This window comes from Notolepis coatsorum, assembly GCF_963971535.1.
Source record: "Notolepis coatsorum genome assembly, chromosome: 9".
In the NCBI taxonomy this organism is placed as follows: domain Eukaryota; kingdom Metazoa; phylum Chordata; class Actinopteri; order Aulopiformes; family Paralepididae; genus Notolepis; species Notolepis coatsorum.
Genome location: NC_140173.1, coordinates 129,112,550 through 129,127,908, shown reverse-complemented (window position 1 = coordinate 129,127,908; position 15,359 = coordinate 129,112,550). Strand labels below are relative to the sequence as shown.

Here is a 15,359-nt window from a genome sequence, read left to right as displayed (position 1 = left end):
CCAGGAAATATAGTGTGAAATATAGCCCGTCAGGCCCCTTTTTAAGCGGGGGGTCTGGGAGTCCCCCACCAGGCAGATTTGAGTTAGAAAGACTTAATTCCCTGCATTCTGGTTCAGGATTTTTTTTTAATGTTATCCTTTAAATGCCAGTGTTTGTGATAGCATCACGAATTATTGTTAAAAAAAAAAAACACTTATTTGATTATTACAGGCTAGCATAGTCAATGATTAGCAACAACACTGATTTCGATGGATTTCTAGTTTTTTGTAATGTCAGATTGAAAAAAATACTCACACTCTTACCATTAGGGGACTAAATTGTCCTCTTCAAAAACGCCGTGAAAATATTATATGTTGAAATAATTGTCCACTTTTTCTTTCATAAATCTTTTATTCAACTTCAGCTCTGATCATAACCACCACATATTCAATTAATTTTATAATTGTAAGTTGTAACCCTTTAAATGCCAGTGTGTGTGATGGCATCACAAATTATTGTTAACACATCCACCGCCGGAAACGCTTTAAAATGTTATTGCCCGCCATGCTTATACCGCCAGACCACGCTGTACAGCGATATTGAGATCAATATTTCATTTTTTTCGCCATGGCATTCATAATTCATATATACACCTCCGGCGCTGCAGCTGGACCCTACGCGTGAACACTTTCGGCAACCAACATGTACTTCCGCGTTTCTCTGATTGGCCAGCGATCGGCCAGCCCTCTACGCTCGTTTTCCCCCTACGCCGGTAACGCGCGCATGCGCATTTCGCGCATTTCGTACTTGTCTCCCTGTGTACAGCTGAGAGCTCCAGCATTAAGCTAACAAGCTGGGGCCGCTGGTGTACAGCTGAGAGCTCCAGCATAGCTAACTTATGTCCGCGAGCTAGTGTGACGGATCATATTGGTCTGCGTTGTGTTGATGTTAAATGTTAATGTCCCGAGGGGGAGTCGAACAGGGGGCTCCCGCGCCACGGGCGACGACACAGGCCGCTGCACTAAGAAGTGAATTCACTACTAACTACCGTACCTATGTGTCTGTTAACCCTGTTATGAGGAAGTGAGTTTAACTTACCAGCCCGCACTGCCACAGTCACTTGTCAACACCCCTGTTTCCGTGACTGTGGACATACCCACGGGCTTCCCCGTTACACCTATAACTCACGTTCTATGAATTACTGCAGAAAACGATAAAAACATACTTATATTCTAGAAGGTATTTTTGGAAGAATCTATGAATGAAAAAGTATAACGTTCCTACATCCCGAACGATAGATAATCGATGTTGAATGGGCCATAGTAATGTCAATTTAGCAATACAATTTAAAAAGTTATAGCCCTGCAAAGAAGGTAAACATCTCCATAGGCTTAGAGTGGTGGCAGTGAGGCTACATTGATGGATATAACCGTGGCAGAAAATGTGTTAAAAACAAAATATTGTTTTCACACACAAAAAGTGAAATATTTTCAATATATCAAATGCAAAGTAGATTTTTCTGGGGGGGGATTATTACATGCTAGCATGTGTCAATGATTAGCAACAACACTGATTTTGATGGATTTTTAGTTTTTTTGTAATGTCAGATTTAACAACTCTTTTCAGAAAAGTATTTCATTTTTAATCTGACATTACAAAAAAACTAAAAATCAAGAATTTTTAATGGTTATGATCAGGGCTGAAGTTGAATAAAATATTTATGAAAAAAAAGTGGAAAAGTATTTCAACATAAAATATTTGTATGGCATTTTTGAAGATGACAATTTAGTCCCCTAATGGTAAGAGTGTAACACTTTAGTTTTCAGACACAGGGTTAAATGATTGATTGTCCAGTTTATTGGCAGCTTTAACATTGGGCTTTTGACAGGGGATGATGATGATGATGCATGGTAACGTTAGCTATGTTAGCTAGCTAGCATGTTTATTTTAATCACTGACTAACCTGGTGGTCCCATGGTGCAAGAAAACATTTGCATTTAGCGGCATCTCCTGCAAGGGCCTTTCTTTTTTTCTCTCTCTCCCTCTCTGTTCCACCCTTCCTCTTTTTTCCACTGTCCAACTTCAAGTGCAGGTTATGCTTGAAATGTTTTGTCTTTCACTCTGTCTCTCCCTGTCATTCTGCAGAAGTGACGTCTCCGCTGTCAATCAGTTGTATGGCCTGGTCCCGCCTCCACCAATCACATGCGTGCGTGTCTTTTATTGAACCTAACCCTAATCCTAACCCTTTGATGTGGGTAATATATTTATCATTAACCCCTTCCTATTCTACCTTCCATTTCCACTGTAAGGTTTCTGGTGTTACTGAGGGAGGGTACTGCTTGCGGGGGGAACCAAGTTATTTCTTTACCATCCAGTCATTAGGTGTGGGAGGGCTAAGGAGACAATTGTGGAGGGTGAGGGTGTGTTGGGGAGTACTGCTGACTGCCCCAGAGAGAGGGAGGAAGACCAGAGTACCGGACCAGGTTTGTAAATCCTGGGCCTCATACATTCCCACTGCCAGTCTCCAGTTGACGCTCCGGACCCCAAAGACGGAGGTGCAGCTGGCCAGAGTGCTACTGTGTCTCGCTACCTAGTGACCGCGCACCACAGTTCCCACGAAGCAGGGATAATCCACCCTGCTACATTTATATAATTATAATATTATTTTTAGAAAAAAAAAAATTTATCCCGATGGCCAGTCCGGGCCTGGTTAAGTGTCTTGCTCAAGGACACTTTGAAAAACTGCCGGGAGGAGCCGGAATGGAACCGGTAACCTTCAGATGACCAGAGGAGCGCTCTGCCTCCTGTACCTTGGTAGGTTGTAGAGCGGAGCCATCCTGAGGCAGGCCACCACCGCCCTCTTCCTCTGCTTGGACAGAACCTGGTGCCACACAGCCTTCTTGCTCCTCTGCGGGTTTTCTACCTGTGGATCAGGGCAATATTGTGAGGTTTTTAAATTGATCAAAAGGTTCTTTTATCCTTACTTGATCAAAGTCGACCGGTGGTATTTTATTAAACCACGTAAAGAGAGAAACGTTTGAATTTAAACAGCATTTAAAACATTGGTAAACCCATGGGTTATCCAGCACAACACTCTCCTTAAAAACATCCTTTATTAATGAAACGTCAAAAGAATTATTACATTTCTGTCAACTATACAGTACCTTCATCAGATCATGGCTGGGGTCTGATTGGCAGACCATCTATTTGTTTTATGTTGTATTAATAAATGCCTTTTTTTTATAAAACATTTTATCATCACATGGATTTCCTGACAACTTTATTCATTATAATGCTTTGAAATGCAAACCCAGTCTGTTTCCAAAACGCTTCACCGAAACAAGAGAAACAAAGGACACAGTCAGAAAACGAAGAACAAAACATAAATACATGTTAAAAGATGACACGCAATTTAAAAAAGAATTGGTTTTCAATTGTTGTTGTTTTTTTTAATCCCAAAGGATTCCGCAGATACTGTATAACACCGGCATAATTGTGAGAAAAGTTATTCCACATAACCAGGGGCTACATTTTGACCTAGACATGGGTCACATGACAATCCCTGTGAGTTTATGGAACACATCTGTGATTTTAAAAACATTTTTAATCATTGTTTTGTATTTTTAATCAAGTACTCACAAAACAGCATTTTTCTACCTCAAAATGTTAAGCCGTTTTGAGGCTGGGCTCCGCCCATACTCGGAATGCGATTTGAGTGACAGAGAGCGAGAGAGAGAGAGAGAGAGAGACAGAGACAGAGACAGAGCCAAGCGGTCTCTGAGTAATACAGGTGGCTGGCAGTTGGCTACAAGCATAGATGGGGCGGGCATTATTATGCAGATGAGAAACCTCTGACGTCACAGATACGCTAAATTTCAGATGACTCACTTGAGTGAGGGACAATATTGTGAGATGAGAATTGGAAGAATGCGCCAAATTGAGAATTAGAGACATAGATCCTATTAATATAAGTCCACATAGCTAGAACATAATGCTAAACACTGGAAAAGGCAAGATAGTTCCCCTTTAAACCCTTAGGAGTCAACGGGGCGTATTGCTCCCGTGGGCGGAGAACAAAAGAATTAGAATGTCTTCTAAATGCTCTAAACGTACATATTTTCAGAAATCGATAAAAATAGAAAAATGACAATTTCGAGTGCTTTGAGATGTACTATATATGTCTCATTACTTGCTAAACATAATACGACTTGTAAATACATTTAATTCTTGCTAGATGGTATGCTTGTAATTATTTCCGTTTGCGAGAGAACTACAGCGCGTCACGAAACACACATACACGCACGCGCGCACACACACAAGAGAAGCGTGTGCGCTGTGAATAGGTGTTAGACCCCCGCGCAGAGGTGAGAGGTATCAGAGACTCGCTACCCCCCATCCAAATTCTAAACAACAGATCGGCATCGGCTTTTCATAATATGTATGAATTATCTCTTGCAATAATATCCACGGGACACTGAGCTGCTTCGCAGAATAATGTGGTGTGCGTGTATGTGTGTGTGTGCGCTGAGACGCAGCGTCGAGACGAAACTTGTGTCGAGTCTGCTTCTATGTATGCTTCTTCAGCGCGAGAGGGGGTGTTTCTCACTGTCTGTCGTTGATAATATAATCTGAAGAGGTCCTGCATTATTATTATTATTATTATTATTATTATTATTATCATTCTCTAGAATACACGGGACCCGACGGAACGTTAATTTATGTATTAAAAGTAGTCTAACATGCTTTTCATCAACATAACTGGCAGAGACAGAGTGCGTGTGTGTACGAGTTATGAGTTATCTCGCAGTTCATTCAAGCGCGCATCACGGTGATGACACTACTCACCTGGTCCAAGTGATAAAGGACTCTAGCAATGTCCAGGATCCTGCCCACAGTCCTGTGGGGGTCTGAGTGGGCTCGGCGGCGGCCTGGCAGCTGTGTGTAGAGGGCATCCTGCCACTGATGCCCTGCAGCCCCTTGCTGCACGAGCAGGAGAATGTTCGTTATCTTAATTCACTCTCAAATCCTTTACACAATCCTTTACATTATAGCCTTTGCCTTAGTGATTGTTACCAGGCTACTGTTGGTCCACACATTACACATTTAATATCTCCAATCAATAGTTAATTAATATCTGGTTTTAGGTGATCAACGTATATGTTTAAACAAACAACAAAGTTCAATGTCACGGACTGTGCCTCAGGATGAGCAAAACGGAAGTTTGAAACAGAGATTGCTTAAGCTTTTATGAAAGAATACATAATGAATGATGTTTTTCCTCCTCGCTGATGACAAGCCCTTATCTCTAGTGGTGCAGTGTGACACTGATGACTGTCTCTTACTATCCGAGTGTGTGTCATTCTTGTCTTTGGAGTAGTGCAGTCAGTGTGAGTCACTGATTACTGTGATTACTGTGCAATCATTGGAAAGTCACAAGTGTACACTCCAATTAGCAGGGGGGGGGGGGGGGGGGTGAAATCAGCCCAAGCAAGAGACACCCCACTCCAGTCCCCACGCACACACACACACACACACACACACACACACACACACACACACACACACACACACACACACACACACACACACACACACACACACACACACACACACACACACACACACACACACACACACACACACACACACACACACACACACACACACACTAACACACACTAACACACACACACACAAAATAAAATATTTAAATGGAGTGGGCGGCTAGGTGGTGCAGTGGGCAAGGCGCTCACCACCAATGCAGGAGACGCTGGGTTCAAGCCCAGCTCTCCGCATTGCTATCAGCTTGGCTGGTCGTTCATACTAATACAATTGGCAGTATTAGGGGGAGGGAAGCTGATGGGTGGGGATCGGACGTTGTGGACAGCGACTCCTACAGGTCGTTTGGTGCACCTGCGCAGCAGAATCAGGAAGCGACGGGGGCGGCGTGCCCTCCAAACGCAGACCCCCGACGCTGAGAGATCGTGCAGGTGAAAAGATGCGACTGCTGCTTCCTCGAGTACCGGAGGGGACACGTGATGCAAGGCTTCGTCCACATTGCAGCCGGCTTGTGGGAGGCATGGCCTAACAGCGTTCGAGACAGGGGAGGGTAGAATTGGACGATACGAAATTGGAATGGGAGAAAAATAGAAAATGGGAGAAAAAGTTGATAAAAAAAAAATATATATATATATATTTAAATGGAGATACAGAAAATAGTTTGTATGCAGCTGGTGGGGAATTGTACATAACTTGTGATTGGTTGGGAGCATATTTGTTTCGGCTTTTAAATCCAGGTCAATCGATATTCAAAAGTAGCCTACCATACACACACCGTACACACACCATACACACACCGTACACACACCATACACACACCCGGCAGCTCTGCGTAACTCCTTTGATCCTTACCAAGCTGTGCTGATTGATAAGGAGGGCTGATCATAGTGTATTAGTGCAGTATGAAGCCAAGTACCTTATCAGTACTAAGGACAGGTGTAGCGGCGGTGGTTTTGAGATGCCCCAATCAGCCACCAAGACGCCCAGAGTTGCCGTGGGCCTGACCTCATATCATTCCGCTTACATCCATAAACTAACTTAGGTCCCTATTGCATGTAAATGCTCGCCCTAGGTTACGGCACAGCAGATAATCACATCACATCCTGCACAAGGAGAGACCCCGTTCCATCTGCTGTACAATAGCATTCATTACCTTCGTCTGAAGCCGCAATAGGCCATTAGCCACGTGCTCCCGTATGTCGTCTTCGCTCTCCTTCTATGAAAAGACAATGAGTTATTATTTCATGTGTAGAAACAGAAATCGTTTTATTTAAATTTGGGGGGGGGGGGGGGGGGGGTCATTCCATTTGGGCTGTGAGGGGTGCTTAATGTCTGAAGAAGTCGACTGTCCTCTGCAAAAGTCCTGTGTGAAATCCTCTTTCAGTGCCTCTGTGCCCATTTTCTTAGGCAGTTAGCCCCGCTGGTATGTGCGCCATTAGCGTTAGCCACGCTTCTAGGCCTCTTTGCTTTTGGAAAGAATGATTTCGACTAAGAGGTTGGCAGTCGACTATGGCTCCTTTCGATCGATTAGTCGACTATTGGGGTTCCCAAACTTTTCAGGCCGGGACCCAGAAAAATAAGGCGTCAGAGAGCCGCAGCCCAATGCACATCGTCAGGCTTTTTTTTCTTTTTTTTTGCCAGGCGATAAATTTTTTAAGCCAAATATCACTTCAATCCTATTAAGTTAGTTCAAGTTAGTTATTCATTTATATGTGCTATTTATGAGAGGGCTAACTTGTTGCAAAATAATAATGATAATAATAATAGCCTCATTAAAATACTATTATTGCTTCGGTTGTTTTCAGCGTTTTATGTGCATAATCTGTTATTTAGTTTGAAATGTTCGTTGAAATAAGTAGATTTTTCGTTTTTGTTTATTTATTAAGTTAATATAAAACCATATAGTCACATTTTAGAATACAATAGAATAGAATTTTAGAATACAACTAGAAACACTGTCCTGGCCTGTTTCTAAGTTTAGTGACATGAATTTTTTTTTTTTTTTTTTTTAATCATCTCGCGGCCCTCCCGTGGCTGCTCGCGGCCCACCTTTGGGTCGCGACCCCGACTTTGGGAACCACTATTCGACTAGTCGAGGTCAGCCCTACACTCTACACATCACTGGTGTACAGGTAGACCACAGTGGATGAGAAAACACCGTCATTATGTCACAATGTGGATAGTGTTTGCGCCGGTGTGCATGTCCACTCTTCCCCACCTGGGTGAAGTGGCTCCTGGCCAGCATGACGAGGCTCTGGTCGCCAGGGGAACACACACTCAGTCCCACGGGGAGCAGCCTCTTCAGGGCGGCCACGATAAGGGACGTGTGCGGGGTATAACGATCGCCCTTCCTCTTCATCTTCCTCCTCTCTGGATCGGAAGCCTGGATGTGTTGAAGAAACATGCATCTTTAATGAGACAAACACTTGTGAAACACACGGCCGGCCACACATTATGGACCGTGCGGTAGTGTCCGTGTTGGTTATGAAACCAATACGTCTCTCCGTGGCTCACCTTGGACGCGCTGTCGTTGCCGTTGTCGTGGACCAAGAAAGCCAAATTGTTGATTTCGTTCTGCACCACATAGTTCTGTTCCTCCCATTTGAAGTTCTGTTGTTAGCGGACAAAACAGACCGTCAACACGTCTTACATGATAGCGGAACAAACAGCTCGCATGCTGCAGGGCTCCCAAATCCCCTTCTTTAATGCACCGAGGTGAGATTTCGAGCACACCTGCTCTTTATCGGATCTCGAGGAGGTGTGCTAGAAACGTCACCTCGGTGCATTAAAGTGGCTATTGGAGCCCTGCGGTGTGCAATCTGTTTCGTTGTTTGTTTCATGATTCGCTCAGGTTCGATTCGGCACCTGCCCTCTTTGGTTTGGCTGTGCACGCACATGCTCTTACAGGCTTTAAAGGATACAAATCAGGATAGTATTTTCCTCAAAGCACCCTTACATGAGACTTGGCCCAGAATGTAAATATCTCCGCCACCATACCGAACAACCTCTCAGCCTCTGGGTTGGGCTCCTTCATCCAGCTGCCCCTGACACAGTAAAAAGACAGCAAGCCATATTTGTATTATTATCATCATTGCTATTGTCCTTATGGCATAATTATCATTATTCGCTTTAAGGTCAACACTACGGAAGGAAAGACAACTCCACTTTACACAGGGAACAAGCTTCATCCAGTAGCTATAGCTACTGGCTTGTTGTTCACAATCCCTTTGGATAAAAGCGTCAGCTAAATGACTGTAAATGTAAATGAAAAATGTACAGGCTGCTTGTTTCATAATTTGTTTTCAACACCCACATCGAGTCATTAACTAAATCTGCCTATTATCATCTTAAGATGCAGCTACAGGTCATTCAGAATATTTTCATATTACACCAGTTCTTAGGTCTCTGCATTGGCTACCATTCTAAATACTGTTACTTGTCTATAAATCACTTAATGGTTTAGAGCCAAGAGACATCTCTGACTTCCACACTGTGAACCCTCTAGACTTCTTAGGTCACCAGGGGCCGGGCTGCTAACTGTTCCCAGGATTAAAACAAAACATGCTTTTGGAATAAACGTCTGGCAGATCTTAGATCTGCCCCAATTCTGGCTACAAAAATAGATAAAAAAAACATTTATGTTCAACCTTTAAAGGGGACATGCATTGCTATTCCTTTCACTATTTGGGCAACTTTACACAATTCCTGTGAGTCTATGGAACACATCTGTAAAGTTTTTTTTTTTTTTTTAATTCATTGTTTTGTATTTCTAATCAAGTACTATAAAGCAGCAATTTTTCCACTTCAAGATTTCAAGCTGTTTTGGGCTGGGCTCCGCCCATAAGCGCTTTGAATGACAGTCACCCACAGTCTGCACTGGCAGACCGAGAAAGATATAGAGAGATAGAGGAGGGGGATACTAATGAATTTCACCACAGGGGGGCATAATCCCACGGGACAATGCATTGGTAACTTGTTTCAAATGACAATATATACCCCTAGTGAATATTATTGCATGGATCGGAATACGGTCACTGCGCATGGGAGTGTGTGCAACGATATTTTGACAGTGATATGCGAGTGGAGAAGCTCCATCCCCGCGCGCACCACACACACTCCCGCATGCAGGGCTGGAGGTTGAGTGTAAATGCTCGTGTCCCTCTCTCTCTCTCCCTCTCTATCTCTCTATCTCCCTCTCTCTCTCTCTCCCTCTCCATCGCTCGCTCGTTCTCTGCTGTCTCTGTCGGCACCCGTGCACGTCAACCCGTTTGAGGAAGTAATTCCACTCGCTCTGTTATTGAGCGAATTCTTGATTGTGGCCGGTGACTACAACCAGTACTCACGTCAGCAAAACAGTCAAATCAGAATGGCTTAGTTGAGTGAGGGAGGATCTCGTGAACTTGAGACTAGACTGATGAGTCAAAATGAGAATTAGAGACACAGACCCCATTGATATAAACCCCCATTGCTAGGAAACAATGCTAAACACTGGAAAAGGCCATTTATAAGACACGGGACCTTTAACTGAAATGTAACCACTGCTAATAACGGCCAAGCTACAAATCTTCAACTCAAACGTAAAGACCACTCGGCTCAGAATCCTGGAAAACCACCACCACTATACTCAATAAGCTGCAGACCTTCACCAACCGGTGCCTCAGATGCCTCTGGGAATATATTATATATATATATATATATATATATATATATATATATATATATATATGTAACGGTTGTGACAACGTCACCTCAAACTTCGATGCCCCGAGTGGGAGTCGAACCCCGGTCTCCCACACCGCAGGCAGCAACACAGACCGCTATACCAAGAGGTGAATTCACTACTTCGCAACGTGTCTATCTGTCTTTGAGGATGTGAGAGTGAGTTTAACCCATAGCACCGCTACTCACCCCAGCCCTTCTTGACTGCGCTTCACGATACCATCCGTTACATATATATATATTATATATATATATATATATATATATATATATATATATATATATATATATATATATATAACACCATCTCTAACGCCAACCTGTGGGAACTCACCAAACAGGACACAATAGAAATTCAAATCTGGAGGAGGAAGTGGAAGTGGATAGGTCACACACTCAGAAGAAATAAATCAATCACAAAGCGGGCGCTGGCATGGAACCCACAGGGCAGGAGGAAGAGGAGAGGCAGACCGAAGACCACCTGGAGAATAACCACAGAACAGGAGATGAAGAAGGGCTGCCCTGGCAGAATCTGGAGCGGAGGGCACAAGACCGGGAGAGGATGGAGGAGCTTCGTCGATGGCCTATGTTCCTTTGGGAATTTAAAGGCCTAAGTAAGTAAGTAAGTAAGTAAGTAAGTAAGTAAGTAAGTAAGTAAGTAAGTAAGTAAGTAAGTAAGTAAGTAAGTAAGTAAGTAAGTAAGTAAGTAAGTAAGTAAGTAAGTAAGTAAGTAAGTAAGTAAGTAAGTAAGTAAGTAAGTAATAACGGCGCCATATCTTATTTCCTTCTATCTATCTTATAGCACTTTGAATCACCTCTGTGTATGGAATGTGGGTGTTGAAAACAAATAATTAAACAAGCAGCCTGTACATTTTACATTTACAGTCATTTAGCTGACGCTTTTATCCAAAGGGACAAATTGTGAACAACAAGCCAGTAGCTAGCTCTAGTGGATGAAGCTTGTTCCCTGTGTAAAGTGGAGTTGTCTTCCGTTGTTAACTGAAATTTAACCACTGCTAATAACTGCACCATATCTTATTTCCTTTTTTTTTATCTATTTCATAGCACTTTGAATCACCTCTGTGTATGGAATGTGCTATAGACAGTTACACATACAGTACATGATACATACATATGAATAAATACATTTGACTTCCAATGGCTACGGGTCTCTAGTCCCATGTTAGTCCATCCTTACCGGTTCCAGTCCACAAAAGGGATGAGCAGAGGGTAGAAGGCGTAGAGGTCTCGCACCAGAACAGTGAACTTCTCCTGTATCTCTAGCTCCGCCTCCGACCGGTCACCCCGCCCGTCCACCTTCATCTGCTCCTCCTCCGCCAGCACAGACTCCGCCCTGTTTTTCAGCTTCTCCATCAGAGGCAGGAAGTGGCTCCTGAGCAGCTCAACACGGGCCTTGCATATGATTGGCTGAGAGAACACTGAGGAAGACCGTTTGGTCACATCAAAGGAGCTCTCTCTCTCTCTCTCTCTCTCTCTCCCTCTCTCTCTCTCTCTCTCTCTCTCTCTCTCTCTCTCTCTTCTCTCTCTCTCTCTCTCTCTCTCTCTCTCTCTCTCTCTCTCTCTCTCGGTAACGGTAGAGCAATAAGTACAGGTGCATTGGCTGACTGTCAACCTATTTACAAAGTTTGAGATGCATGACAACACAAAGAAACGAGGGAACGGGAAAGAGACAACAGCGAGATGTGGCAGAACTAATGACAGAGCGAGGAGGCCTTCCATTCAGGTGCCTTGCCTCGCGGAGAGAACACCCATGTCTAATAGGAAATAAATACTGAATAGCATCGTATTATACCGTATCGTATTTCACCGTATCTGGTCACTAACCTGCCACTCGTTTCATCCAGTCACCGTGTGCCGTGCCCAGGTGGTTGTGGATGATGCGGAGGATGTAGCCCAGCAGGTCGCTGGCATGCTGGGGGGTCACAGAGGTGCAGGGAGGACTCTCCGGCTGGTCCTCGGGGCGCGGCTGCTGCTGCTGCTGCCAGCGGGACACATAGCTGCACAGCAGGGGCAGAATGACCTCCGTGATGTGGGTGTAGTGGGACTGACGGGCCCCGGCCCCAGCGCCCGCCAGCTCCTCCACCTGCCCCAGAGCCTGCTCCAGAGACGGCAGGAGGGGACACACCGCCTCCACCTCGTCTGACACCCCCAGAGCTGAAAGAGACAGATAAGGAGGGGAAAATGAGAAAGGATAGAGTTAAAACTGACTAGGGCTGTCCCCGACTAAGGATTTGGATAGTCGACTATGATTGGACAAAATTTGCCGTTAGTTGACTATTATCATTCCATTTGGGCTGTGGGGGGTGCTTAATGTCTGAAGGAGTCGACTGAAGGCTTCTTGTCCTCTGCAAAAGCATGCAATTGGTCCACTGATGGATACATCTTGATATTTGTCTAGTCTAGTATGTTCATTAGATGGGTGAAATCTTTCAGTGCCTCTGTGCCTGTTTTCTTAGGCAGTTAGCCTCTGGTATGCGTGCCATTAGCGCTAGCCACGCTTCTAGGCCTCTTTTCTTTTTTTAATTTTTTTTTATAATTGTTTTTTTTATTCTTTTTTTTGTATTCGACTAAGAGGTTGGCAGTCGACTACGGCTCATTTCGACCAATTAGTTGACTAATCGACTAATAGGGGTCAGCCCTAAAACGGACCAAGAAAGAACGGAGGTGGTACAAAAAAAGGTGTGAGAGTGTGTGTGTATAATACTAATAATAATACATCGGATTTATATAGCACTTTTCCAAATTCTCAACTTTGCTTGTATGCATGATGCGTGCACATTTAAGATAAGATATTCCTTCATTGATCCCCTTGGGGAAACCCGGGTGCCCTAGCAGGGAAAGGGAGGTACAGGTATATTTTGATCGCCCGGCTGCTTGCATGTGTATGCGTGTGCGACAGCGTTTTGTTTGTCTGTTTGCATGTGCATGTGTTTTGTGTGTGTGGTGTGTGTGTGTGTGTGTGTGTGTGTGTGTGTGTGTGTGTGTGTGTGTGTGTGTGTGTGTGTGTGTGTGTGTGTGTGTGTGTGTGTGTGCGTGTGTGCTTGCGCGTGTGCGTGTGTATGTGTGCGTGTGCGTGTGCGTGTGTGTGTCTGTGTCTGTGTGTCTGTGTGCGTGTGCGTGTGCGTGTGTGTGCGTGTGTGTGCGTGTGTGTGTCTGCACCCAAAGCACTTGTGTGCCTTTGTACCGTCTCTGTCCGCGGCACTCATGGTGTTGTAGATGGAGTGCGGTTGTCCTGGTTGAGAGAAGGCTCCAGGAAGCAGACAGGGAAGGCCCCGGCCACCGCTGCCAGACAGGCACCTGCTGCCGGCCTCTGCCTGCAGGAGACACTCCGTTAGGAACCACGTCTGTAAACCGAGGCTCACATCTACAGAATCCAGCCTGTCGGAGTGCAGCTACAGTACACGTGCTACTCTGTGATCACTCACTGGGTCCACTGGACCCGGTCCAGTCCTGTTTTTGATTATGATCTGAGAGGTGGGACTCGTTGGGAGATTAGCGCTTCTATTTTGACAGACTTGATAAATTCTTGTCCGGGACGACAATAATGTGAAATCTACCAAGGTGATAACATACTAAGTGATATCATCTGTTTCTTCTATCGGGGGATGTCAAACTCAATTACCATGAGGGCTGAAATGAAAAATAGGGATGATTTTGTGGGCCAGACACATACATAAAGAATGTGTATTACTTTTTGAGCCTCACAAAAAAGTGCCATTTTTGAAAAAAAGATTAAATACAATAACAATTAAAAATATATATATATATATTACCGTTACGCATATAGACTGCCCTTCCAACTGAAAAATGTCAGGATAGAATCAAAATATTAGGTAAAGAGAGAGAGATGCCCCATATTACATTGCAGTTTGCACGGCCTCCTCAGCGTGCCTCTCCACGGACCTATCTATTTTATGCATAGCGTGGGTGGTGATGATGATGATGATGATGATGATAGAAACCGCTGTGGCGCATACAGTTGAATGCTGGTATTACACTCACTGAGGGACACGAAGAAGTCAAGTCCGATGGGATTTGGGAATAAAAAATACAAATCAGGATTGGAATAAAAAAATGCATTTATATTAAACAATACAGAATATAGCCTACAGCACTTCTTGGGGTCTGCAGGGTAAGCACTTATTCCCTCCCCCCTGAACATTTATGGAGATGTATGGGCCTTTTAAGTCAGTGATAAAAGTGTCTTTCAAGGATAAGTGAGCTCCTGCACTGATTGTTATAGTTCAATATTCAATATTTGATCACCAACCCCCCCCCCCCCCCCCCCCCCCCCCCGAAAAGGGCCCTTAAGAAATCGAGCTTGCGCGCTACAGTACGCGCGCTTGGTTAAAACACACAAAGGTATAGTGCCCTTTTTAGCCTTTGAGCACCTGCCCCTCTGAAGTCCTATGCACGTCCCTGCTGAGGTCACTGGCTAAATAGATTGCTTTGTTCATCACCAGCATGCTATTGTAAATACACTTAGAATAGAAATACTTTTATTATCCTGAGGGAAATTTTACACTGCATAATTGGTTTATTATAGATATATTTACAGATATTCACATAATTAGGTCTCAATGAATTATTCATGAAGACGAGTTTGCAGCTTAGCAGCTCAAGGTCCTGTTCACCTTATACACACTCTGTTTGTTTACAGGAGCTGAACTTCAGGACAAAGACGACGGCTAGTATATATATTCCCAAACCTAATAAATAATGCATCAATAAGCATACAACTGTTCAGCTAGCTCATTCTCCTTGTGACAAAGAACAAGGGACCTGGTGTTTTTCGGTCAAAATTGTCAATATATCCCTTTCTAGATACAGTGTCTCTCTCTGTATGATCACGACGGCGACGTCGACGACTGATGCACAATGCCAACCGTCATTACTTGACAGCACCACTCGGGAGACTGTGAAGTGTTTGAAAAAAGTCTGTTCCCTGAAAACCGGTAGTAATCATATAATCACATTCCAACCTGTGCTCAAAACCCGCTAATCACAGTCATTATCACTCATCAGTTCCCTTTCATGGCATTGCCGTTTTCCATGTACAAAGAAACGTTGCCAGAGCCTC

At 44.1% G+C, this 15,359-nt stretch overlaps 1 protein-coding gene across 1 annotated transcript in view; it reads right to left on the bottom strand.

The window, feature by feature from the left end:
• Positions 1–15,359, bottom strand: part of ryr2b (ryanodine receptor 2b (cardiac)) — a gene marked incomplete at both ends in the record, with an annotated part of 396,550 nt that overhangs the window by 138,989 nt on the left and 242,202 nt on the right. The window contains 10 exon segments of the mRNA XM_084321996.1: positions 2,791–2,903; positions 4,826–4,960; positions 6,693–6,752; positions 7,758–7,922; positions 8,054–8,149; positions 8,496–8,583; positions 11,457–11,697; positions 12,104–12,433; positions 13,464–13,508; positions 13,511–13,593. Of these exon segments, the coding sequence (XP_084178122.1) occupies positions 2,791–2,903; positions 4,826–4,960; positions 6,693–6,752; positions 7,758–7,922; positions 8,054–8,149; positions 8,496–8,583; positions 11,457–11,697; positions 12,104–12,433; positions 13,464–13,508; positions 13,511–13,593 (1,356 nt within the window).